We start from the raw sequence: 25,985 nt of genomic DNA, 5'->3' as shown, positions 1-25,985 counted from the left end.
CACTATTTTGCTGAATATATGAATCATACCTTATTGGTGTCTCCTTTGAATCATGGCATTCAAAGATCTCTCTGGAGCACTATGTTTTACATTAGAAGAGAGCAGTTATCCCCAGCAGAGATGCAGCTCATGTGTCTGGCTGATGGATGGCCATGCTCTAGCAAGAATCAAAACGTTTAGGAGAAAGAAAGAGAAAGTATTCCCTAGAAACCTTAAATAGCAGGAGAGTAATTTGAGTATCACGTTCAATTTGCTGGCTACCAACAGCAGCAAGATTTGGCATCTTCCACAAAGGCTTCTCAGTAACATCCTTTTCCCCATCGCAGAGTCCTGTCCCACCGCACTGCCCACACGCCTGTCGCAGGTGATGAGGGGATACGTCCCACTGAAATCAAGGGGAGTGTTGTGTTAGACCACAACAGAAACAGCATCAGACCTTGGATCAGGGGAGATAAATGGAGCCTGGTAAAAGATTCACAGTGACTTAAACCTTCTAACAGGAAATATGAAGCGATACTCATGTATATTATTATCCTGTAACACATCTGAAACAAAAAAAGGCTTCTGCCTTGTAAACTAGTCATTAAATAGTGGTAGCAATTTTAAGTACTATATATTCTGTTTAAACATTATTTAGTACTTCATCCAGTACTTCCCGGCCCCTCTACAAAGCAAATTCCTTCTGCAGCTATGACAACCACTTTGAAGCCAGTTTTGGTTTTATCGGACCCCACAGTGAAGAACAGCATAGTCTCAGCACTGGGGCTGTGCTTCCCAAAATGGTCCTGTTCTCAAGTCTCTGCAGAAAATCACTTAACCCAGTTTCGCATATGAGGAAGAATACTTACCCTTCCCACAGAGTCCATCAAGACTGACTGAAGAGAAGTGCATTACCTGAGCAATACACTGGCGCAACAGCAGGGAACAAGCCTGCTCTGAGACCGTTGCATCTGATTGCCCTCGAGTGCCATTGTAGAAATTACTACGGCTGAAATTTTCCATGATGACTGGGGCTATGGTTATCCACTTGTAAGAGATTCCTGGAAATTACAAAGCTTAAATCCCTAGTTTAAAATACCCAAACAAATCAACCATTTAATAAAAATTCCTGCATGTAAGTTCACTCTCATCCCCGCAGCATCTGCAGGTTTTGCTGTCGGGTGGATGCTGGATGCTCAGCGCTGAGCAGGGACTGTGCTGCAAGGACTCATTGCATTAAAAAATAAAAAAATATATATATGGAAAAACAGACTCAGATTTATCCAGGAGAGAAACACTAAGGCCAGCACAAGGACTCTTGACTATTTAGGGCTATCCTGTGTGTCCTTTATAGGGCATCAGTCCTGTGTTGTGGGATCACCAGGTTGAACAAAAATATTTTAAAACTATAGGTATCATCAGCCCTGGTCTCCCGTCCCCCAGTCAGGATCACTTCACACAGAGGGATGACATTACTTTAGCTCACGTGCCATCTGTCTTTTGCCGAATCACGTGCCATTTGCTTGAGCAGAGGGAACGTGATGAGCAGGGAGAAGGGTAGTGCAAAACAAGTTTTGCAGGTGGTAGCATGGGAACCCAAAGGAAACAGAGGACTTCTCACAACTTAGAGCTGTCTGCAATTTGCCACGATTTTAAAAAAAAATTTTTGGAGGAAGTTTTCCACTCAGGCTGCAAATCTTTTTGGCCAGAGTAAAATGCAGTCAACGCATAAATGAGTTGACAAGTCATTCTCTGCACATACTAAGTTGCTTTTATTAATCCAGAACTGCATGCTACAGATACTGTACAGCATGAACATTTATTCATTACAAAAAATGGCTTCCAAACCATTAAAAATGAAAATCGGAATAAGAGCATAAAACGGAACAGTAACATCACAACTGTTAGGAAACATTCAAAGTATTCACAAAAAATGTTATAGTTAGCATCTTAATAAACCAGAGAAAAATCTGAGACAGTTTTACAATCGCTTCATGTCAACTACAATGGCACTGAATGAACAGATGAACAATTTTTCAGCTTTATACAGCGTTTTTTGCAACATCAACATGCCTAGGTTTTTTTTTTTTGTTTTAAGTTTGCTACCTACCTGTATGTAGTAAGTGTACATAAAAGTGGCAGTCTGATTTTCCTTTTATGAATAATCTAATATACAGAATTTGGCCCTTAAGGGTTTATACCTCTTCATTTTAAATGCTTTCCGGACAATCTGCTACCAAACACGTCTGTTATAGGTGACATTAAAACTACATACATATCTACCTATGTAACATCACAGCAAAACATGATGAACAAAAAAATTACAGCATTAAAAAAAAAAAAAAAAAAGTTGTCGGGAGAAAGTTAAAAGTCACTGAGAGTTTTGGCACATAAAAATTTTGCACACAGCCTACAGTCCTAATGTCGCAGGGGATTCAGCTGCAGTTCTGAACAGGAGACACTTGAACCTTGCTATTTTTCAAACAGCGTTGCTAAAAATTCCCTTGCTAAATTTTCAAGTCTTTTTCTGTGTAATGGCTTTTAAAGCAATTTTTTTTCTTTACACTATTGATCCTTGAAAAAATGCATCTGCGAATGTCCATTTGGTGGCAACTGTGTTTCATATAGCAAAAAAAAAAAAAAAAAAAAAAAAAAATCACAAAAAGAAATCAAAAACAAAAATCCCGGAAAAAATATATATATACACATTTATATATAAACTTAAAAACCTTGTACAAATGAGTTGTTATATATAAGATGCTTACACTAAGGGAAAAAAAAAAAAACCCTTTATACAATGTTTCAAGAAAAAAAGAAGAAAAAAACATTTAAAAAGGGACAACATACAGATACAACAAGCAATTTCTAAAGCAATAAATACTACTGGTCCAATAGCGTTGTGATACTTTTAATTGTTGAGTAGCGTTCCCTCCCCCAAAAAGAACAACACCATGGAACAAGGTATATTAACACATTTTTTTTAACCCTTTGTTTCTGTACATTTAAACAATAACAAGTAACATCACAATAAAGGTTGTTTCACACAAGGAAGAAAAAAAAAAGAAGTAGTAGCGGCACCGCATTCATTGTGCCCTTAAAGGTTTAAAAACCAGATGTAAAATGATTGGTTCGCAAGCTCGTATTTAATACAAATAATAAAGAACCAATGCCTCCGGCAAGGGCTGCTTCAAAATTGCTTCTTTTTTTTTTTTAATTTTTAAAATCAGTCTTTAAAACTAAGCTATTGGAACTACATAACAATTATGTATATATATATATTTTTTAAACGCTACAAAGACTTTAAACAGCTGTTGATAAAAATTTTGGCAGAATCATGAGGCTTTTCTCATCTACATATTTAAAAAGGAGAAATTGAAATAAGAATGGGTCAAATATTGACCAATGAACTCGATAAAACATCAACTAATGTAGCCACATGGCACGAATTAAAAACGAAACCGAGAAACGACGACGAACAGCGGACGACGACGAGGAGAAGGAAAAAGAAAAATAAAATAAAAAGGAAATAAAACAAAACCCCAAATCCCAACAGAATTCAATCCCCCCGAAGGAAACCGAAAGGGCTAACGAGGCTAAAGCTATTCTAAGGACTTGGTTACGAGGGAAAGCGGCTGGGGCTGTGTCCCCGCCAGCGAGCTGTGGGAATGCAAGGAGGATGTCGAGGGCTGTGCTAGGGATGCGGCGGCGGCCGGCGGGAGGGCGGCCGGCGGGTGGTCCAGGGCCCCGTTGGGGCAGCTGGCGGCAGGCAGGGCGCCGGGCTTGCTCGCAGCGCTCTCGGCGAGGACGAGCGAGGATGGCGGCGGCATCATGACCAGGTGCGCCAGCGGGTCGGGCTTCAATGAGAGCGAGAGGGGTTGCGTTTGTTCAGTCTGTGGTTTCGAGTCTCTGGAGGGGGAGGCGAGCATGGCGGGGGAGGACGGAGGAGAGTCTAGTAAGCTTCCATCTGAAGAGGGTGGGCTGACGCAGCTGCCTTCACCTTGTATGTAGCGAACGCACTTTTTTTTTCTCCTAGAAACAGGGAGAGAGTTATCTGTGAATAAAGGGCAGAGATGCTGATGGAGACAGTTATCTAAAGCAAAGAGCCATCAATTAGCTACTCTGGGCTCTGCACGGGCGGCACCCCAGCCCCATGCGCTGTCCTGGGGGTTTGGCGGGGTGTCCTCAGCACCGAGCCCACTCGGGAACCTCCCCTCAGCTAACAGATTGGGAAAGGGTTCACCAATTGTCTTTTCGTCCCCCTCCTCTTCAGGCCGCCTCCTTTCCTTAGTCATTTTAATAAACAGAAAAACAGGTAAGACGGGTTTGGAGCCCACTGTGCTAATCTACAAACTTGACTTTCTTCCAGAAAAAGAAAAATTAAAAAAATGTAATCCTTATAAAATAAAAGCTCTGGATTGTTGATGGTATCTCAAGATGCCCCATAACGCTGTCCAACTCAACAGGGCTATCTCTACACCTGCGTCACCTGTCGTCTCTTACGATGCACTGCCCTTGGGAGGCAAGGATGGCTGCAAACTACTGCTCATTGCTTTCTCCTCCTCTGTTAAGAACCACACCAAATCCAGAAATGTTAAGAGTCAGACAGGAGGGATATATAATAGAGAGAATGAGAGAGAGGGGAAATAAAAACAAAACGAACAAACAAAGCAAACAGAAGAAAAAACAGGAAAAGAACAGGATAAACAGAGTATGATCCAAAATAACAAGAATAACTGGTTGTATGGCCTGCAGGTTGTGGCTTTAAATCGACTCAGTTTTTACTTTTTGTTTTAAGGGGGAGTGGTAGATTTGGGAAGCTGCTCACTTGCATTTTGGGAAATTTTCCTCTGAGAGGCCATCCATGTAACTCCAGAGTGGGATCCAATTTCAGTAGGTGAAGAGCACGACGACAGGTACAAAGGTGAGGAGCAACATGGAGCTTATTTCACACCAGGTAATATGAGTCTCACAAGAGCCGCTCATCTTCAAATAAATAAGTGACCCGACAGAGATCTTTTCTCCTCCCTCTGTCCACTTAATAATGTAAAGGAGCAATGAAAACAGATGACAATTTCACACCATCTCCCTTGCTAAGTATATGCAAGACAATTCTACCAGCAGGACAGAAATAATGAGGCAAACAACCACAGCATCTGGCAGAATGACGTTCAGTGGCCACCTTGACCCTAATAATGATGGCTCTCCAGCCCTCCTACTCACAAGCACACTGTCCGCAGGAAGTGCTGAACCGCTGACACACAGCCCGACGTGTATGACAAAGTCTGTCTAGAGCAGCTCTGCCACAAAGCCTCTGAATGCTCACCTAAGCTGCACAAAGCCACCAAAGCGAAGGAGTAGGTTGCTTACCCCTTCCAGTGGATACCACACCCTTGCTCAGCGACTTCATCAGACGAAGCGCCCGAGCGTGGCACAGCACCTGAACGCTGCTGGGTGACCTTCCCCACTCACGTAGGTGCCCCAGTTCCACTGCTGGTCCTCAGTGTCCTCCCCTACGTATGGCAACTGCATCTGACTTGGGTTAAACCAAGGTGTGCTGTCTAAGCAATGGGGCTAGATGCTTCTTGACTGCAAGGGAGATCTAACCAGCTTGATCCTGGAGCTAAGAGATAACATCTCCCATAGCCAGGAAGGGAACAGCAGCCCCGTCACCCCATCTTTCCACCAGCTTCAGCAAGGGACCAGTGCTGTGACATCCCTTCCTTCAGTGACTCAGGCTCTCAGGTTCTGCTCCACGTTCCACATGGCAAGGTAAGGGGGTTAGGGCTATTAGAGTTTTAACCACGTTAGCCTGCAGATCAATACATGCTAAAAACTAAAGACAACCATGCAACTTAAATGTTAAAAAGAAAGAAAGAAAGAAAGAAAGAAAGAAAGATAGAAGACAGCAAGTGAAGACTGTAAACATGCTTTATTAGAGCAACGTTAAAAGACAGAAAAAAATTAATTTGGTGGGCTCAAAACAGAACCTGTTACTTCTACTGTCAACAAACAATGCAGGAAGCCTCTGACTCTTGGCTAAAGACAGCTCTGCTGCTCTTTCTCCCCTCTCCTCTTCTCTGTCTCACCACTTGCTAGCTTCAGCTGCGTAACACTACCAGGGCCACAGGTCATGTTTGGACTTTCTGTACAGCTCCAGTGACAAAGCAGAACAGTGCTGCTTCACAAAGCTCACCAATAATACCTGTGTGGAAAGGTGGGTTCTCAAAATCTGGCGACTGCAGGGCTTCCCCCCATCCCCAAATTAAAATATTTTGCAAGCAGATACCCAAGCTCTGCCTGCCTCATTTATGATGGTCCAGAAGCCATTCAACTGTATTGCTCTGAACCTACAAGGCAGTTAATTATTCCACTGGAGGCAGTTTGATTCTAGTATGACAAAAATTAATTATTATTATTTTTTAAATACTATTTAAGTTCTGTGACTTGAATGGAAGAGTTGCCATGGCAAAGCAGACTTAAAACCAGGTCTATCTAACTTTCTGACTCTGCACAGGTAACAACCTTTTTAAAACTAAACACACTGGTCTGCTACCTGAAGTAATTTTCCTTTGACTGGGATTAAAGGATCAGATTGCTTCCTCTGTTTCTGTTGTATATTAAACTTTTTAATAGTGTAGCCACTTTTAGTCTGAAAAGCCATTTACTTCAAACATGATGGCTTGAGATGGGGATTTTTCTCCAGCCTGTGCCATTCCCACCATGTCTTATCTGTGGTCATGTATGTGTCAGGGTTTGGTGGGACAGAAGGCATAGATGGTAAAACTCCAAACCCTGAAAGCCAGATTTTACCAGAAGAGACCACCACCAAGCAACTCTGGTGAAGGGGAATAAGCAAACATCCACAAAACTCTCTGTGCCTCACTTCTGCTCTCCTAAAAGTGAGAACAGAAATACTACATATCCACCCTCAGAAGCACTAGTGAGGATTATTCACTTGTGCATTGCTTTGAAAGCATCAACTGCTACATCAGTCCAGCAGACACCAACAGACCTGACTCCACTCATGCTGCCCTTGCAACTAGCCCCAGGGCAGCATCAGGAAACCTGTAATGCTGCCACTGCCATGAGTGAAAGCCACAGAGGATGACAAGGGCTTATTCAGTTGCTGTCAGCAAAGATGTCTCCGTTTCTAGCTAGCAAATGCAATGTTATAATGGTTAGGACCAGAACTAGGAGAGAAATACTCTAATACCTAGTGATAAAATGCCTCCATGCATTAAAAAAAACCCAACAAAACAAACCAAAAACCACCAAACAACCACAACCTAAAAGAAAAGTAGCTTACTCTACATCAGTAAGTCTGTATCAGCTACACTGCTGAAGTTGTCTCTGATGTGCTGCAAAGATTTCTGACCAAAATCTGGCATAAGTTAAGAGAGGGTTTATGTTTCACATGTAACATAAGCACTGTACGGGCTGAATGAAAAAGTCCCCTTGCTGATAAAACGTAGTTTTGAAAGTGTGCTGTTTATTTAAGCAGCTAGGGAAAGATAAAGCAACACAAACAGGATGTGCTCCCGGTTCTGGTACTTGGCATACACAGCCTGACATGCTTCAAATACTCTATCTCTAGACTACACAAATATCTGCTGATAGTGTGTGCTGAACTAATCACAGAATAAAGCCTAACTAAACACAGCATTTGAGGCTTTGGCTAGCATGAGACTCAAGCCTCCTGATACAGTGAAGTGGCTACCAAGCTCTTCTGGACTGAACCCTTCTTCCTTCAAGCTTGAAGAAACTGCTGCTTTCAAAGCTTCTTTAACATAGGTACTGGTACTGATATCTAAGACCCCAACACCCGGTACTAGCATGCCTCGGATGGGACAATATGCAATCCATTGAAGACATTTCTGGTGCCTTATCTGGTATTTTGACATACACCACCACCCTCGATCCGTGTTTTCCTCGACACTAAGCACAAACAAGACTGCGTGCATACACAAAATACGATGGACGTCTGATCTACATTCTAAATGAGATGGAGCACATGGGACTGGCATGAGTAAGAGGGGAAAATGTGGGAGAGGAATCACTACACACAGAGTGTGGTTTGGGTTGAAATACCTACCATCATAATATTCCAAATTCAAAGACTGCTTGTATCAGAACAAAGAAACAACAAATTTAACCAAATGCGATTATATAAGGAAAAAGGAATGAGAAAAGAACTACTCGGTATCCCTCCACCAAGAAAGAAGTACGTACTGAGTTATACATGGAATTAAACTCCAGTAGAACATGGGCTGTCGAAATTTGGGCTCTCTGATGTTTTTCATCTCCTTTTAATGCTGGAAACTGTCCTACTAAAGTTGTAATTAGTTTTGTCTAGAGCTCAAGCGTTTACAGCTCACTTGTTGGGAAAAAATTTAGGAAAAAAAGTATTTTCAGAATCAGAAAAAAAAAGACATCAGATCATTAAAAAAAAAGTTATCTACATAAACCTTACTGAGGCATAGAAGCCTACAGTTAGCTATTTAATTTTGCAGATAACACAAAAAAATTAGTGCAATATAAGCTGTAAACACTGGCTTTTACATCTCTAATTATGAGAAAAAATACTAGTGCTGCAGATCCCAGAACCTTTTTAAAAAGCCTTTGGAGGCAGCGGACATAGACCCAAAGGAGAGACAAAATATAGATGGCCAGCTAAACGTTCATTTTGCTGACAATCTGGAAAAAAATAATAAAAATGCCAAAAAACTGCCAGCGTTAGGACTTCAAGTTTTCTTGTTCCCAGTTCTACCACCAGGGAGAGGTTATTGGTAAAGAAAGAGAGAAAATGGCATTAAATTAGCAAGAAATTCCAAAGATCAAAGATTATTAGCAATTGATGCTGTGGGAGAGAGAAAGGTGGGGAGTGGGGAAAAAAGATTAAAAAAATAAAATCACACAAATGCACTAAGAGGACAGATTGCTTTTAATTCCCCAAAGGCCTAATGGGTAGTATTATACCTGCATGGTTTGCACCATAAACTCTGTCGGTCAAGCCCGAACAATGCCCGACACTTCTTTGGAGTATTTGCATCTGTTAGCATAAGGTAAACACAAAAAATACAACACAATGGTGGATAGAGCTCATTCGGTCTGCGTCATCTTAGCTACAGCTACGTTTAGCTTTCAATCACCTCAGTTTTATTTGGTAATCTCCCCTTGTACCAAGGGCAGGAAAGAAAACAGGACTTTCACAATGAACCAAAAGAAAAGAAAACAAAAAAATCTCCGACACAGCTGTGCATCTGTCCGGTGTCGGTACTGCACTCAATGCCGTGTTATCAAGGGCTTTGGGAGCAACTTTCCTTGGGTGGAGGCTTGAAGGGCAGGAGCGTGGTTGAGCCATAGATCAGATGGGCTTAAGGCTGATGCTGTTTTACAGTGGGTTTTTGGCTAGCAGCAGCAAAGAGGAAGGCAAAAAAACAACCAACAACGAGAAAAAAAAAAAAAGCAAAACCCGTTCAGAGAGACAATAACTCATGGCAGTGTCCCACTCCCTTGTGTCTTCTAGATCACAACACAGAGCTACAAAGCAACAAGGCAGGAAAAAAAAGGGGAAAGTACCAAATAAACCAGCTGCAAATCAGCCATAGCGAGTCTGGGAAAACTATACACACCTGCAGGGGCCGCACCAGTTATTCTGTTGATCAAGGCCAAAGCGCGCTCGGCATTTCTTAGGAGCGCTCAGGTCTGAATGAGTTCAAGAAAAGCGAGCAGAAAAGGGAGAGAGGAAAAAAAGAAAAGGGGAGAGGGGGGAGAGAGAGAGAGGAAGAGAGAAAAGGGGAGAAAAAAGAGAAAGATAAAAAATAAGGAAAAAATAAAAATAAAAAAGGGAATAAAAATCAATGTCCTTGTTATTAGTTGCAAAATATTGACTTTTGATTTAAAAGTTAAAAAAGTGATAATCACATTTTATTCAACTCTTGAGATTAGCTGTTGCAATTAAAGCTGCAGTATCCCTTTATAAAGGACTGTTTCTTTCCCTTTTAAAAGAGCAGGTAGAGGAAAGTCATTGTGGCTGGTCTAGCAGGATGTTTCAGGCAAGATTTATTTGGGCTGGGTTTTTTTATTCTCTTTTTTTGAGAGGGGGGGAAAAAGGAAGAAAAGAAGCTGAGTATGGAAGTTAGATCCTGAACATGCTTTTTTCTTCAACTCAGATACAAAATAAGAAAAAAAAAAAAAAGAAAAAAAAGGAAATTATATCTCCTGGGATAATGCAGCTTTTGGAATAACATTCAATTTATTTGTTTTTATTAATTTTTATTTAAAAGAATGGATAAGAATAAGCAGATTGCGGGATGAGTATGTTAGTATCAGCCAGAAAATAAAACGTAAAGCATGGCAAGGTGCTGAGTTAGTACAGCTAGTGAATTGCAATGAAAAGGCTTGAGCAGAAAGGAAAAAATAAATTAAAAAAAATTCCAAAACTAAAATAATAATAAAAAAATGCATATGCATGCTAATGTGAGAAGACTTAGTGGGAGCCATGAAAAATGCCATTAGATTAAGGAGGTTCATTACTGACTTGCTTCCATTCTTTATCAGTCTCTTTAAAGAAATACTGCATATTCAATTTGCACAGTTAGTACAATTCTTGCGTTATTTTTACTGTATTACTGTTTTAATAGCAATTGTTACAAAAACGAAAAACAAAATTAAAAAATACTATCAAACATATAATAGATATAAAGTTATATAGATAATAAATACGGTCAAAACGTGTGGATGGTATTTTTTTCTTAATGTCATAAGTGTTTAATGTTAAAATCTATAATGGCAGGAAAAAAAATTAAAAAGCAGTTTATAAACTATTTTAAATGACTCAAAATGACGTTAGCACCTGTAATCGGAGGAAGTGAAAGGCAAGGATTTAGGAAACATTCGCTGTGTTCTGAAAAAAAAGAACAAATTATACAAAGGCTTCAAAAAAACTAAGTCAGGGCTTCTTCAAAATTGACTATGAGATTGCCTATGCAGTATTTCTAATTTCCTATATAGAATGGCAAACCTCCTTAATTTAAAATGGGTGCGATTTACCACTGTAAAGGCATGCATCAGAACATACAGGTACAGCCCAAATTAATACCAAACACATACATACGTACGTACACGCACACATATATGCGCAAAATAAGCAGACAACTTTATAAACGATGGCATAGGCATTATAACTACGGCTCTGCAGTTAAAGGCTTTGCAATTACTACGTACAAATTCAGCTAACGTCACAAGAGGCTCTTACATGCAATGGCTTGGTTACTAGTTTTAGAAGGGCAATAACGCGTAAATAATTAGAGTGCATTAAAAAAAAAAAGGCTGTCTAGTATAGGGACCGGCTTCCCGTGAGGCCAGGAGACTTGTACCCACCTCCCCCATACCTAGGAGTGTCACACCAGGACTGCCACATTTCTACTAAGCAAGAGATTTAGACTTATTTTTACTTACCATTGGTCTCTCCTGGCTGCTTATCCCTTTTCCTCTTCTTCTTCTTTCCCTGCAGGAAACATACACAAATGAGAAGGATTTAAAAACCCCCAAAATACACGTTCTTGCAAGACGGATCAGGAGGCCGGTGCAGGAAGCTCCCCAGGGAGGACCCCGAAGCACGGTGCCAGCTCCCCCTCGGTGAGGGGAGACTGGGGGGCCCCAAGGGGATGCTGAACCCCGGCGATGGCTCTGCCTGCCCACCCCGTGACTTTTTGGACAGCCTCACTGCAGCTCCCCCAACATTAACACCCACCAAAGCCATAAGCAGTTGGGGAGGGGGCAGAACAACTTGCAAGATGCTTTTTTTTTGACAAGATCATCATGAAGACAAAAACTTTTGACACTTGTACACTCCTGCATCTGGAAGTTTCAAAAATCATTTGTGGTCACATTTTGGCAGGGCAGGGAGGGGAAGAAGAGGGAGACTGAAGTGGGGAGTACGTAAGTATGGTCAGATTGAGCCCCTGGAGTTCCTCAGCACCTAAACCCAACTCTTAAAACAGACAAGGAAGCCACAGTAATGAGCAAATCCTAACCTGCAGGTTTATAAGTGCATTGACAACCTAGGAAGCAAAGCCAGGACAAGAAAAAAATCCAGATATAACTAAGACCTTTCCCATGTTTTACTCTATTACAAGAAAATAACCAGTATTATTTAGCTAAACTGTGTCCCTTTTCCAAATACTGTCCCACAAGATGATGCAATTTGTTACAGTTTCTGACTGGAGGGAGAAAGGCCTTTTCTCCGTTTCCCTCCAGCAGTGTGGGAGAGGGCAACCGGGAGCCCGAGTTCTGTGGAAACTCAACAGTCATTTTCTAAGAGAAGAGTTATGAAGTAATAAACACAGCTCAAATGAGAAAAGCTATTTTCTAAGAAAACTCTTCTAACACTGAGCTACAGGGTTTGCAGAACAGTACAAAAAGGCCAGTGTTGGGGACAGAGTAATTTCATTTTCACAGCTCCCCAGATGCTAAAACCAATGACTTCTGGGCCAGCAATATCAACTGTGAACAGCACAAGAGATCCCAGCTTTTGAAGATGGAGTAGTAGCAGAAGTTGGTGAAAAGACACCAGACCAGAAGTCCCTTGTGGTCAAGAGGGAACAAACATGTCTTAGAAGAAGGAATCTTGCAGCACTTTTGAAGGGTTGGACATATCTGTGGGGAAGCCAAGAGGTTCTCCCCCGTGGTGGACATCTTTCTCGGTAGGTTGGCCTGGCTCCCAGCTAAATGGTTAGATGGGCTTCAGCTTGGCACATCCACTATAACACTTGCGACACACTATGATACGTTCCCTGGAACATATTAGTAAGAAATTCCCCCAACATGAATATTGGATTTTGAGTTGTTGTTCTTAAATTTTTCCTCCCCAAAAGCCAGCTTTCTGGTACGGGGCTTCTGTACTTGTTCCCCCTCACTTGCTCAAGGCTGTAAATTGCCACCCTGCTGTCCAGGCTGCGACAAGCAGAGTCTTGTTCATAAAAGCCTTCTGGTGATGGAACAAGCTGTGTGCACCATCCATTTTAAAGGCTTTTTAAACAACATGCACATAATCCTGTAGCCTGGATGCTACCGAGAAATCATCTCCGACACTCTAAGGTCATTTTTAGGGAGATGGAAAGTTGTTGCTTTGAGTCAATTCCTACAGCAGCCATCAGTCTAACATGACAGGCAGACAAAGCAGACAAGCATTGCTCCTAAAGCTGCCTGAGAATAAACCAGGGAAAAAACATGGTATCTTGAAGTTCATGTATCACATAAAGATACAAGAGGCTCATACTCTGCTCCATCTATATTGATCTAGATTAACAGGAACGCTGTGAAAGTTGGTGAATTTCATCCAGCTTTCAACAATGTAACAAAACCCAGACAACTGCCTCCGGACCATAAGCCTGATTTTTATTTAATCTCAAAGAAGCCACTTGCATAATTAACATTCTGTGGCATATTTGCTTAATTTCTGCAGTACATTTGGGAATTCAAGGGCTATTTCAATTTGAGACCTTGTAACTTCTTCACACAAGGGCCAGCTGGAACAGAGATCAGGACTCATCTGCCCTTTATAAACTCTTCAAGCCAGGTATTAAAGTAGTATAACCCCTTTAGGGATCAATCTGTTAAAAACGGCCGACATACAGGAATGTCAGCCAGGGACCAGGAATTTCTTGTTCCTTTTCAAGACAAGCTTTGAAAACTGTTCCTACCAAAGAATTGACAGAGGTCCCGCTAACTTCAAGTGCTCTGCAGAAGACGCCGTTTTGCCTTTGCCTCAGATTGTCCTCCTAAGACTCGAGCAGATGGTTTGTAACATTTTCCACCATGGTACTATACAAATTCTTAGGCTGCAAGTAAATGTGGATGTAAATACTTGCGAACTGTTTTGGCAGCTCCCTCTACAGAACCAAACCAACATGGATTTTGACAGGACTGCAGCGTTCTTTAGTACTAATTTTCTAGACAGGTGTCAGGCAAGGTGACTAGACCCTTACATACTTCTGAGTCCAGCACTCAGTGTCACTTAGCATCTTATATTAGATCTCAGGAAGAGCAAATGTGCCTTGTGACACCAACAAGCCACGAGGGATTCCCTGGATCCTCTTCTCTTCTTTAAGAGCAGGCTGAAGGCTGCGTTTCTTGAATGTACTGCTCCTGTTTCTGAAGACCTGGGCCTCATCCTAGAGCCTGATGCAAGATGCCTAACAATTTAACTGTTTCAAGCAGCCCAAAGGTGCTCCCCTACTAGATTTCTGGAGGGCTCGAGACCCTACAAACCGCTGAGAGAGGAAGGGAACTCAGAGAGCTCTGAATGGACCAGGAGAAATAAATAAATCCTGTGGATGATGCAATCGTGTGATGCAAAGGCACCATGCTCTCCTCAGGCAGGAAGGTTCCCCCTGAAGGTCACTTGGGGGTACAGCATCAAGCCGCTAGGAAAAGCGCTGGCTTTCTCATCCTGTCCTTTTTAGCTTGAGAAGAAAGGGTTTCTCAGCACTCACACGGTGAGGACAAAAGTAAAAGGTCCTAAACACTGAAGGCTTTGTACATGCCCATCTGCCTGCCGGTGGCACAGTCACTGAGCAGAATGAGCATTCCTGAAACCTCAGTCAAGCCTGTACTCCCTTCTGAACACCCAAGAAGACGATACTGCGCAGTGCTGCAGAACTACCTCAAGCCTGTGGTCTGACAGTCTCAAAGAAAGGGAAAACGTGTTTAAGCAGGAGCAGTGCCTCATCAGGCTTAAGGAGGTCTCCTCTGAGGAGCACACACAGCTACACCTGCAACGGTAACCAAAGGAGGGAGTGAGGCAGAGCCCAATGGAAAGAAAAGATGATCAAGAAAGAACAGAAGGATTTGAAAGTATGTCCTTAAGTACATATTACTAAATAAGTGAGCATGTGTATTTCTTCGCTGCTGAAACGGTGGACGAGCACAGAGAGCTGTTGCTGCTCTAGACTTCACCGCAGACTCTGAACTGCCTTCTTCCCATCCATACTTGTAAAAACACTCAGATTCTCATAGAGGTAAAGTTGCCATATACAACACCCACAGTTTATGTGATTTACGGCAAAATAGGATATTTACACTGAAATAGGCAGTGATGAATGATGATGGAAGAGACAGACTTCAACAAAACCAAAATGTTAACAGTATACATAACTGACATCAATCTTAGAGCTGATGGTCCCCAAACCTATAGGGAAGTCTGCCTGGAAGGTACGGAGCAGGGTTTATTCCAGAGTTAGAGACCTTGAGAGTTTTAGTTGACTTTTATTTAAATTAAAAAAAAAATCATGATGATGCTATAATCCTACTGAAGAGGGTTTAGAGCTCCCACCAATCCACAAATCTGTCAAGAATTTATGGGCTTAGGACTGCAAACACTACCAGCTGCACTGCTCACCCTTCATAGAAGAAGGGGTTATACACTACTAGTAAATGGTTACAATGCTGGCCTTATGTTTTTAACAGAGAAAATACTACCACTTTTAGCTAGAAAACAGGCTTTCTGAAAGGCAGAGGGGGGAATCAATCTTAAAAACACTCCGTGAATTGATCACAAACTTCAAAACACTTCTTAAAAAATGAGGGGGGTGGGGAAAGATAACATGGCCATGAAAAAGCAAAACATAATCAAAATATGCAACAGTAGAGCGTGGAATAATTCATTTAACCCCACTTGAGAGTAAGACTTTCAAACAAGTCACATTTTTGGTTTTGCCAGTCCTTCTCTGAAGCTAGGATAAGTCATTCTTCCACTTTCCACTATACTCTCACACAGATAAGCACAAGACACTAATTATTCATCTTTTTGGTGGAAAGGAGAGGAGCCATAATAGGGGATATTTTAATTTTGTTTCAAAAAAGGAAATTTAAAATGATCAGCAAGCCAAACAGCTTTTCCAGACACTGGTAAAAGTGAAGGCAGGAGTTTCTTCACAGACCGCTACTATCATGCCCCAACTCTAACCTTTGACTAGTCCCAGCCAGGAAGCCTCTTCCAAGCGGAGGGCTGGGAATTATCCCCAATAGTTTTAGTACTGCAGAGGGAAGCGTCCGTTGTTGTTACCAGATTGGGATCCTGAGGCACGCTTTCCAAGTAGTGCTTGTGTGCAATGTGTGGTCGTAGTTCAGCGGGTCACATATACATTTCTACAAGCTCAACTACTAAAAAAATTTCCACCTACATAGGAACCTACATAGTTATCCCGTGCGGACCAGCCCGGGTACAGCTGCATATGAAGCTGTCGCTCCTTTCTTGCTAGTTCATAGTATTTCGCTTGTTCTTCTCTGGATAACGCGTGCCACTGAGGTGAAGAAAAGAGGAAAAAGACAGAATAAAAAGCACAAGCAGGTTTTTTTGTTTAAGCACGTTAACAGCAGAGTGTATTATTTATATATAATTACAGCTAGAGTTGATTTTCATAAAAAAGAAATAAAAGCAGATGATCTGGCATGCTGACATTCATATTTTATTTATGACTTCAGATTATAACTAGAGTTAACTCAACTGAGTCACAACTAATCATTTACATTTACTAAGCCCTTTGTCTCCTGATGAGAGAGGAGAATTAAGAAAATTAAATAAAAACAAAGAGCAGTGGAGAGGGTCCAGAAGCTGAACCGCTTGTCCTGCGCCAGATGTCAGCTACAGGTTTAGGGAAGGTCTCTCCGTCCTTCCCCACTGGTACCCCCTCTCTTCTAGCTCTCACAGGTGCTGATACTGGTACTGTACCCAAAGGCTTTTTCCTTCCCCATTTACTTTTCTGCCTGGTTTAGGACAGAGTAAAAATCTGAGATTTTTCCACCTACAGATCACGGAAATAACACTTCTTTTAAGTAACTCTCTCTCTTTCCCAAGTGTCTGCGAAAACAAAAAACCAAATCAAGGCCTTGGGTTTAGTAACTTCTCTATCCATTATCCATGATCAAAATATCAGGAAAACACAGTGATTCATAAGGTGTGAATCCTACCAAGTTTCAGTCCCCGCTTGTGCTTCTCCCTTGTTACCTACCCTTCGACCGAGGATTTGGTTGATGGCTGCGCTCTCTTTCAATGTGCATTCTGCTACAACTTTTGCTCTCATTTCCTTCATATACAACATAAATGCATTAAGAGGTTTCTTTATGTGTGGCTTCTTTTTCTCTTCTTCTTTTTTGGAGTCCTGATGTTTTCTGAAGGGTAAAGATACAACAGACAGAAACCTCACAGTGAGAACCCTTGTGAATTTATTAAAATTAATCCCCTCAATCTCTCTAGCATTAATCCTCAGAAATCTCTAGGAAGAGGACCAGAAGGTTCTCTAGAGCCTGCACCCTGGCTGCTGTATGAGAACAGTTTTAAGAGCATTATAAGAAAACCCATCTCATGTTTACGCAACGTCACCAAGTGCCCTCCAAGCACCTAGAACAACCTTGGAAGGACACAGGCACACAGGAAAATGGGTTCATGGGGCAGGACATGACAGCTTCTGAGCATGATGATAGAGGAAATAATTACACCCCATCATCAGTGGGAACCAAAATGCTGCCTGTCTGCTTCACCTGTGAAATGAAAGGCAAGAAGCACCAGAAGCGCTAGTGGCAGAGGTAGAACAGGCTTCTCCTTGGTTCAAACCTAAACTTGATACCAGCTCTCTCTGCAGCTTTGAACAAGCTATTTATGATCTAATTTTTTGTCTCCTGTTGTGCATCTGGTATCTCACAGCTTCAAACTGGACACTGACTAACAGGGAAACCAGTCGAGAAGCTTGAATCTTGATCCAGAAAATTCCACTTCCTTGTTAAAATGACTCAAATTAGCAACTACCTGTCTATGTCACAGAATGACTCTGAGAGACTGTTACTATTATTTTGACACACTTTTGGAGTTAAAACTATGTTCAAATCAATTAGAACAGAAGAGAAAAAGCAAATTTTACAGCAAAAACATTCCCACAAATGCGAGCCTTTTTGAAAGCCACACATACACAGGTGATGCTTTGGGTGTTCTAAAAAGAAGACATGGGAAGCAACAACTTACGAGCTGTGGAGTGAGCCGACATCGCTCTGGGAAGATTCCTGTTTGACTGTTGGTGTGACTATGGCCGGATGAGGGATTCCAGTTGTATGTAAACTATGGTGTGGCGGGACCATGTGTGGAGGAAACCTAGAGGAGAGAAAGCTGTGTAAATCGTCAGAATAAAAATGAATGAATGGGGAGGGATGTGTACACACATTTAAAAAAAAAAAAAAAAAAAAAGGCATATAACAAGCACATGACAGCTAGACAAAGCATATGAAAGCTGGCAGCATTAATTAGCAATAAATTAAACATAATGACTCTTCTAATGTCATTAAAGCCAATCTTCCCCTTCATTATCATTAGTGACATGAGACATCATGATTTTAATATCTTTAACAAAAGGCAAATTCAACTGGATGAACTTGAATGAAAGTGGAATTTCAGCTACCTGCAAAAAAATCCACCAGTCCATTTATTTGCTAAGAAATTATCTGTGGCAACCAAGGAATCAATTTTTATAGCTCTGAATCATGTTGTGAATTTGAGATGACATGTTTTATTGCATATTGACAGCAAAATAAAATATTAATGCCAACACAATCTAGATGCATTTTTGATAATCCTTATAGATGCCTCATTAGCTACATTTTGTTGATGGAGCATAAGAAAATATTTATTCATGTCTAATAAATCTCTGAGCCACACTGCTTTAACAGAAGGTGGGAAGACTGTGGAATTAAGTCAATTTTGACCCACAAAGGTAACCTAGGAAGGCTTACATTCATGCAAAATCACAGTCTAACCTTTCTAAGGAGAAAAAAAAAATGTCAGCTTTACGGTTTATGGTCATATACATGGACAGGCCCCGGTCCTGCAACTGGATTCAGAAGGATGTGAAATCCTTCTGCATGAATCTAATTGCTTGGTTGGGGCCACAGCATGAACATGGCACAATCATTCGGACATTTTACTTTTTAACTGAAATGAACGAACTTCCCAAAAGCAGGATTGACTTCTTATCATTATTTCTCAACAGTCTCAGAAAGGTTTTGCAGTGAATAAGGAAAGCACACTATGTCTGACTGCCTTTCCCTTAGAAAAACCCCACTTAAGTCAACAGGTTTCCAGGGAATGGGATCTAACCTAATTTTGGCCCGGAAATAACTTGCTCCTAAATTCCAAAGTTAAACTGATATGGCAAACTACAAGGCTTTTTTAATCATTGCAAATATCTACTCTCAGCCCAGATTTTGAACCATCTTGGTTCAAATAAAATACCCCAAGAATATGGAATATGTAATGGGATAAAGAATTATTTCTTCTATCATTAATATACAATGATTTTTTCTATCAAACAGGATTTTAAATGGGGTGATGTACTATGGGTTAGTAGACTGTGTACAAGTATCAGAAATATAATGGGATTCCTTTTTTTTTTTTCCCCTCTCACAAATTCCATTACTGAGCTTAACTCCCCCACCCAAATGGCCTAGACATTCCCTACATTCACAAGATGACACAGTAGTACTTTCATGAACAAGAGGTACTGTCCAGTGTGAGCTCTGAGGATCTTTGTCTATCAGCTGGTAGTACTCAGGATCATTAGACAGAAGTATTTTGTCTTTGAAGGCAGTGGTGGCAAGAGCAGGGAGAATGTGAAATTGTTCGAACTGTAGAGAATTGCAGCTCCTCACAAACAAAGGCATGAGAGACAGAAAGGAGGAGGGTGTGATGGCAAGGGAAGAGGAGAATGGGCAGCAGAATGGCCATTCCTGCTTATGCTGAAGACTCATGGACACAAATCTCCAAGTGAATTGTCAAAATGCCTTCCCTCCTCTCTGACAAAAGTAGCTGGGAGAGAAATGCACGTTTGGGGAAATGCTTTGGTGCATGGTAGGTCATAACAGAAGACAACGGCAAGGCTGCATGGAGACCGACATCCTGATCCCACTTCTGCCACATCATCAGCAAGACACAACCTGGGCCTTTGTATCATTTTTTTTCTGTTCTTCCTCTCTTTATTTTCATGTGTATGTATTTTGATTGGAGATGCCTGAAATTTGTTCACACAGTGCCTGGGGCCTTTAGCCACAGTACAATGTAAACAGTAAAACTAACAGTAAGAGCTTTTTTTAAAAAAAGTAACTTACAAACACAGGCAAAAATAAAACCCACAGCAAAATCCTGACCTCACTGGAAGTGGTATAAGCATAGTGATAAAAAGTTGACACACATCCTATCAAATGACTGTCTGTCCTAGGCAAGACTTAGCATTCAAGAGAGGACTATGCTGCTGGGACTAGCGAGGGTTCAAACCAGAATGAGAGCCAATGACAAGGGGACAACGAAGGATGAAGATGGAGATGAAAAGCCTAGCTTCAGAGAGCAGGCGGGAAGAGGACACAGAAGGGCATATACCAGCAAGTAAGAAAAGCTGAGTGCAGTGGTAGCACAAGGACAGAAGGGTATGAGAGCGGACCTGAAGATGATTAGACTCATCACTGGAGAAGCGTTCCCAGATATCGCAAAAGACTGATTACAGATGGAGTTTGTGGGGACAAAAGATGCATGCTTGTTAAACTTCTGAAGAGGATCCTGTGATGGGGCCATAACTGGGTCATAAACTTGCTCCTTAAATGAGGATCTGGTCAAAAATTAAAACACACTGCAAAATGAACTCTGCCTACATGACGGATTCTTGTATAGTCAGGATGTTCAAAGGAAACAAATTCAACAAAAGCTAGGGGGTTGTTTTATTCATTTATTTTTGATGAAGATTTAAGTATCTCCAGCTATTAGAAGATTGAGGAGGGTGAAGAAAATCTGCAAAAAATGTAATTTCCCTCCCTAATTATGGGAAAAATGTTTTCCCAATTACTGTTTAGGAGAAAGAGAGTAAGCGTTTGTACATTGGAAGTGACAGATGGGGAGGAAGGGCAGCGAAGCAGGAGAAGCCTCCACTGACTTCAGCTGGGCTGAGAGTTTAGCCACTGAGCTCTAAACTTCAGAGACATGGGAGCCTTCAGCAGCAGGCAGCTGCAGCTCAGTAGTTATTTTCAGGGTGGCAGTTTATCCAAGGAAATTGTGTTCGGTACCAATGACCATTCATTATTTCAGAGTGAACCTCTCTCCCTCCAAGACACAGGGCTGCCTATTGGCCTTGCACACCCCTTCCTATGTTTTGGGCTATAAAAATATGCTCCAGAACCCAAAGTTGCCTCACAACCCCATGGACTTCAGTGAGCTGGGTGAAGGTTCAGCCCAAAGTCTGAGTACCTACTTATTTTCATGTAGACATCCACTCATACGGCAATACGTGTTAGGGAAGAGTGTTAATTTTTAGGTTCCTGGCTACACTCCAACTTCAGTAATTACATTCAGCAAAAGTGAATTTCCCCTGAAATTTCAATTACAGAAGGTATTTTCTACTGCCACCATTTAACTGCTGTGCAGTGTTTGTCTGGTGCAATTCTGTCAAATTATTTCCTGATTTCCTCTCACAGCAGTTGTTTTTTCATAGTGGGTCACTGTTTGCCCATCAGTCAGTTAATCCAGTCTCAGTTTGCATTAAGGGCATATTATAGAGGGGTAATGAAGGATTGAGAGATGTTATAAGAATGTTGCACGCATACAAAGTGAGTGGGGCGATGCTACAAGCAGAGAAAAGAGTTGTAAATGGTTAAAACAACCCGAAGACACTACCTTAATAGTCTAAACCGTTTATGAAAATCACTATTAGTCACCCATTAACCTTTTATAAACTATTCATAAGCACACTCTAACTAATGAACTGTAATTACTAAGCTTAGGGAATATTCAGGGTTGGGAAGCATTAAATGCTCCAATGGTCTATACTGTAATGCAGGCAAAGACGGGAATAACTTTTAAAGGAAGGCTCTGGAAAAATGTGGATGGAGGGGTGAGGTTGGGGTCTTCCCCGGCTTCAACATTTGGACAAAGCCAACACAGTGACCCCAAGGCTTGTACCAGGGCCCTGTGGGGCTGTTGCCTGGAGGCCAGCCATGAACAGCATGTCTACAGGCAAGCGTGGGCATCCCTGGGCATGCCAGCCCCATCTCCCAGCTACGCTGGCGACTCAGGGCAAGGGCTGTCCCACAGCTGAGCTCAGGCACTCCAGCTGATACCCGGGGCATGAGAAAACATGCATCGACCCATGTATCAGAGCACGGTCTGCCCAGAGGGTGTTCCCATGTATGGGAAACCAGGAGGGAAGTTTCTGGGCTGAAACAAAGGATAAACATCTTAAATCTATTCATCAGTCTGCATGTGCGCCTGAGCGTGTGCGCGTGCACGGACTTATGTCAGAGACAACAAGAAAGGCTGTGTGTGTATATGCACACCCCTCACCTTCGCCTAAGACATCCCCCCATATTTTTTTCTCTAGAAGTATTCCATGAATTGCAATAAACACCCTAAAAATTCTAAGCAGCTCATTATATACCACTGTCTCCTTTTATGGCTCCAAGCCAGAATATAATGATGAGTCTTAACTTGTTAAGGACAACTAATTTTTTGTTCCTGGCTGTCTCAGGGGCTTCTCTCTTACTCACTCTCACTTTACTTCACTGTTGACATGTTTCTGTTAACTGGATGTCATCTGCCTGCCTTGATTTTATGCACAAGCAGTGGGATGCATTTTTCTGTGCAACAATTCTGCTTTGAGTTGCATTAGATTTGTCATTATTCTCTCATTTTCCCCTTGCACTTGTAACATTTCATCTATTCCTGCCTTATTTTTTGAGCCACGGTGCACCCACATTATGGTTTATACATGATCTTGCTCCCTTTGAAGCCGGCAGATTTCAGAGCCAGCCCTCGTCAGGAGAAGTGCCTGCTACCAATTTAGCAGGCTGAGGGCCCCGAGCTCCAACAACTCAATCTAAAGGGGGTCACAGGGTGGCACAAGCGAGTGTCAGCAAGTGCTGTTTAATTGCCAATCTAGGCTTCTCCATGGTGTTTAAAGTATAATGACCCATCACTTAATTCTGAGAAGTCCTGGCCCTGCTGCTGAATGGAATGAATATCAAAGGATGTGCTAGAACAGGGCAAGGAGCCTACATTTCCTATAACTGCCATAAGTATAATAGACCTCTACTTCTGTCGTCCCATTACCACAATAATGTATTTAATTTGCTGTGTACTCTTTTTAACTAGATACCTTTCATAAAGCCTATCTTGGGAATATAGCCTCCCCCCTCCCACATCTCCCCCCTCCCTCAAATGACTAGCCTCTCTAATAATAATTAAACTAAATCAAGCTCTACTTTGCCTCACACCATGCCTGCAAGTCTTTTATAGATATTAAAAAAGATTAAATGGAGGGAGGGAATCGTTGTTTAAATTTACAGCTCTCTCCCCAACCCAGGATTTTTTCTCTCCTGTGCTGGGTCTATTTTTTTTTTTTTTTTTCAAAGTTGATTTTCTAGTTGTCTCTATTTGTTGGAGCAACATGAGCAAATTTTAATTTTTTGCTTTTACTCTACTTACTAAAGCACACAACACTATTTCCCTCCCATTCACTCACAAGCTCTAGTTACAGGTTTCCATTTCTCAACAAGGTGTTTTTCTCCCCAGTGCCCCCTCCAATCTTTTCCTCCTTAAATTCTCTATACACCACCCTTCAAATATTAAACTGCAGAGATGGAGAGAAAGGGAGAGAGCAGGGAAGAGACGTGGAACCTTGCTATGTAATGCATGCTAATTTAATTATGTGCCATCATCAAAATGGATTAGCTGTTTCAGCCCATCAAGAAAGTCTAAACCTCCACCGATTTAATTAACCAGACTGAAAATCAGATGAACAGAAAAATAAAACTATCATTAGGAGCAATTAGTGATTACTTAAACATAGTGCTGCCAACCAGTTTGTAAATAAAACTAGCAGCCCCTGGTAAATTAGATGGAATTAATTGGAGGTAGGGAGGGGGAGAAATATATACTTCTAAAGCTTTAGAGGGTCAGGCAGACCCTTTTATGTTACTATCAGTTTGGAGCTTTGGTAGGGTAAAACATAGTGCAGTAACCTTCCTCCCAACTCCGCTTGAAGAACAGCCCTCCTCCCTCCTGAGACTCCCCTCTCACACACAGAGTGCTGCTCTGGGTGACAGCCACCAAGAAAGCAAAAGGTATCATGACTTCTCCTCCTTGCATTTTCAACATCACATTGTCCCAGCTCTTTCATTTTAGTTTGGCTTTTAAAGATGACTTCCTGTTCCTTCACCTCTCTCCCTCAAAAACAAATTCTTAAGGCCAAATGACAGCACTAAGAAATCTTCTTCTCCAGTGGGAAGGTACCCCATGTCCTCTCCTCCTCTATCCCACCAAAAAACTAAGGATAACTGTTTAAGTGAAGTGCCTTCAGAAATAGATGGAATGCCCTCCTCTAGAGAGGGCAGCGGGAGTTACATTTGCTCTCAATTCAGGACCTCAGCATTTGGACTCACCTTGACATGGAAGCATTGACGGTCAGAGCTGTTGGGTAAGGGTGGCGGAAACCCCCTGTTGTGATTGGGTACACTGGCTGACCTTGCCTGGCAAAAAAGAAGGGAAAGAGAGAATGAGAGAAAGAAAAAAGGTTTTTTTTTTAAAAAAAACAAAACAACAAAAAACTTCTCTCTGCACAGTAAGCTTTATTCTCATTTGATCAGAACAAAAATCTTGGGGATTGTACAGCAAGGATCAAAGGAAAGAAACACAGAACAATTTGAATGCCATAAATCTGATAGGAATGGCTAATTAAATTTTATAACCTCTGCTTATGTCAATAGAGACCCTCTCCCCAAGCTGAAACTAGGTGTTTTGTTGTAATAATTAAAGGCGAAGTCTCGCTTGCTTTAATGGAGCCATCACACTAATTGAGGGCTACACATCCAAAGGAAAACAATAATGAATGTAAATTTATACCAAAATAAAGTACAGTGAATCAAAGGACTTCAGTTGCGCTTTGGGCCTCTTTCGGTATTTAGATCTCGGTGAGAAAACATTAAATTAACAGAGCTTAATTTGTAGCCTTTTGTCAGATTAACAAGTGTTGACAAGAGTTACCGGGGGAGAGTCCCCAAGAAGTATTGTGGGTAACCAATAGACAATCACACCTCATTACAATAATTAAAAAATACAGCAACATGCAAAACAGCATCCTCATGAAAGACACACAACTTTTTCTGATTGAGGTTTGTCTGTGCTGGCTAGTTCTTTTCATCTGTCCTTCAAATATATCATCTGACTGGGCAGGATGCTTTCTGGGAGGGTACTATGCTAGAGATATCCAGGCCAGTTAAGGATAGATGGGTTGGGAAGTTGATGGTGAAGCACAAGTGGCAATGAGAGGGGAAGTGAAAACCTTGGGTTACTTCTGCAAGGTTGGCCATGCTACTCTCCTAGAGCAAAAGGAAATGTGATAGTATCAGTCCTCAACAAAAGCCACTTGGAGAAGCCGTAGGAGCTGTGGGTAGGTAAGCCAGCCATGGGTGCTGACGTGTTATAAACCAGCAGTGATGATGACAAGAGTCTTCCGGTGACAGAGGTGGCCATTAGCACTTGCCTGATGAAACTGGCCACACATGGCAGCATTCACATGGTTTGGCTGCCACAACACGAAGTTCAAGGAGGACAAACCTGTGTCTGCACACATAAAGGTGTAAGGCTCTGAGACACGGATGAGCAACGAGACACTGGTCAACACAGTGAGGAATTCCTTCTGTGCACTCTCATGGCTTTAATGTTACTGACTTTTGGCATGAGTATATTTGTTTTAAACACTGAGGCTGTTACTGTGCAAACTTGATCTAAGCAGTGGCAACAAAGGAGCATGAAATGGCTGTACTGCAGCTAGGCCTTGCACACAAGAAAGAAGAAAAGGAGCTGACATGCATTCTACCAGCGTTCAGGGTGTCCTATGTAAAAAGTAAATCACCACAAATGAGGAGGAATTTAAGATTTCAGGGACTGTGCTCTTCTGGAGAAACAGCCTTCTGCAGAG

The 25,985-nt window shown here is 41.7% G+C and overlaps 1 protein-coding gene across 22 annotated transcripts in view; it reads right to left on the bottom strand.

Annotated features, from left to right (window-relative positions):
- Positions 1-1,738: 1,738 nt before the first annotated feature.
- TCF7L2 (transcription factor 7 like 2) overlaps positions 1,739-25,985 on the bottom strand; it is a 182,049-nt gene continuing 157,802 nt past the window's right edge. For 3 of the 22 annotated variants that reach the window (XM_074907752.1, XM_074907753.1, XM_074907761.1), the window contains 8 exons: positions 24,448-24,534; positions 18,002-18,142; positions 16,995-17,154; positions 16,179-16,286; positions 11,440-11,488; positions 10,835-10,885; positions 9,612-9,684; positions 1,739-4,008 (listed from right to left, as the gene is read on the bottom strand). In XM_074907752.1, the coding sequence (XP_074763853.1) occupies positions 3,579-4,008; positions 9,612-9,684; positions 10,835-10,885; positions 11,440-11,488; positions 16,179-16,286; positions 16,995-17,154; positions 18,002-18,142; positions 24,448-24,534 (1,099 nt within the window). In that variant the 3' untranslated portion in view covers positions 1,739-3,578. Of the gene's footprint in view, positions 4,009-7,530; positions 7,570-8,070; positions 8,100-8,955; positions 9,029-9,611; positions 9,685-10,834; positions 10,886-11,435; positions 11,489-16,178; positions 16,287-16,994; positions 17,155-18,001; positions 18,143-24,447; positions 24,535-25,985 lie in introns of those variants that run through there. The other 19 variants (XM_074907771.1, XM_074907772.1, XM_074907773.1 and 16 more) reach the window with 15 other exon arrangements.

This window comes from Athene noctua, chromosome 5 (genome assembly GCF_965140245.1).
Source record: "Athene noctua chromosome 5, bAthNoc1.hap1.1, whole genome shotgun sequence".
NCBI classification, from domain to species: domain Eukaryota; kingdom Metazoa; phylum Chordata; class Aves; order Strigiformes; family Strigidae; genus Athene; species Athene noctua.
This window is presented reverse-complemented; position numbering and strand designations above follow the sequence as displayed.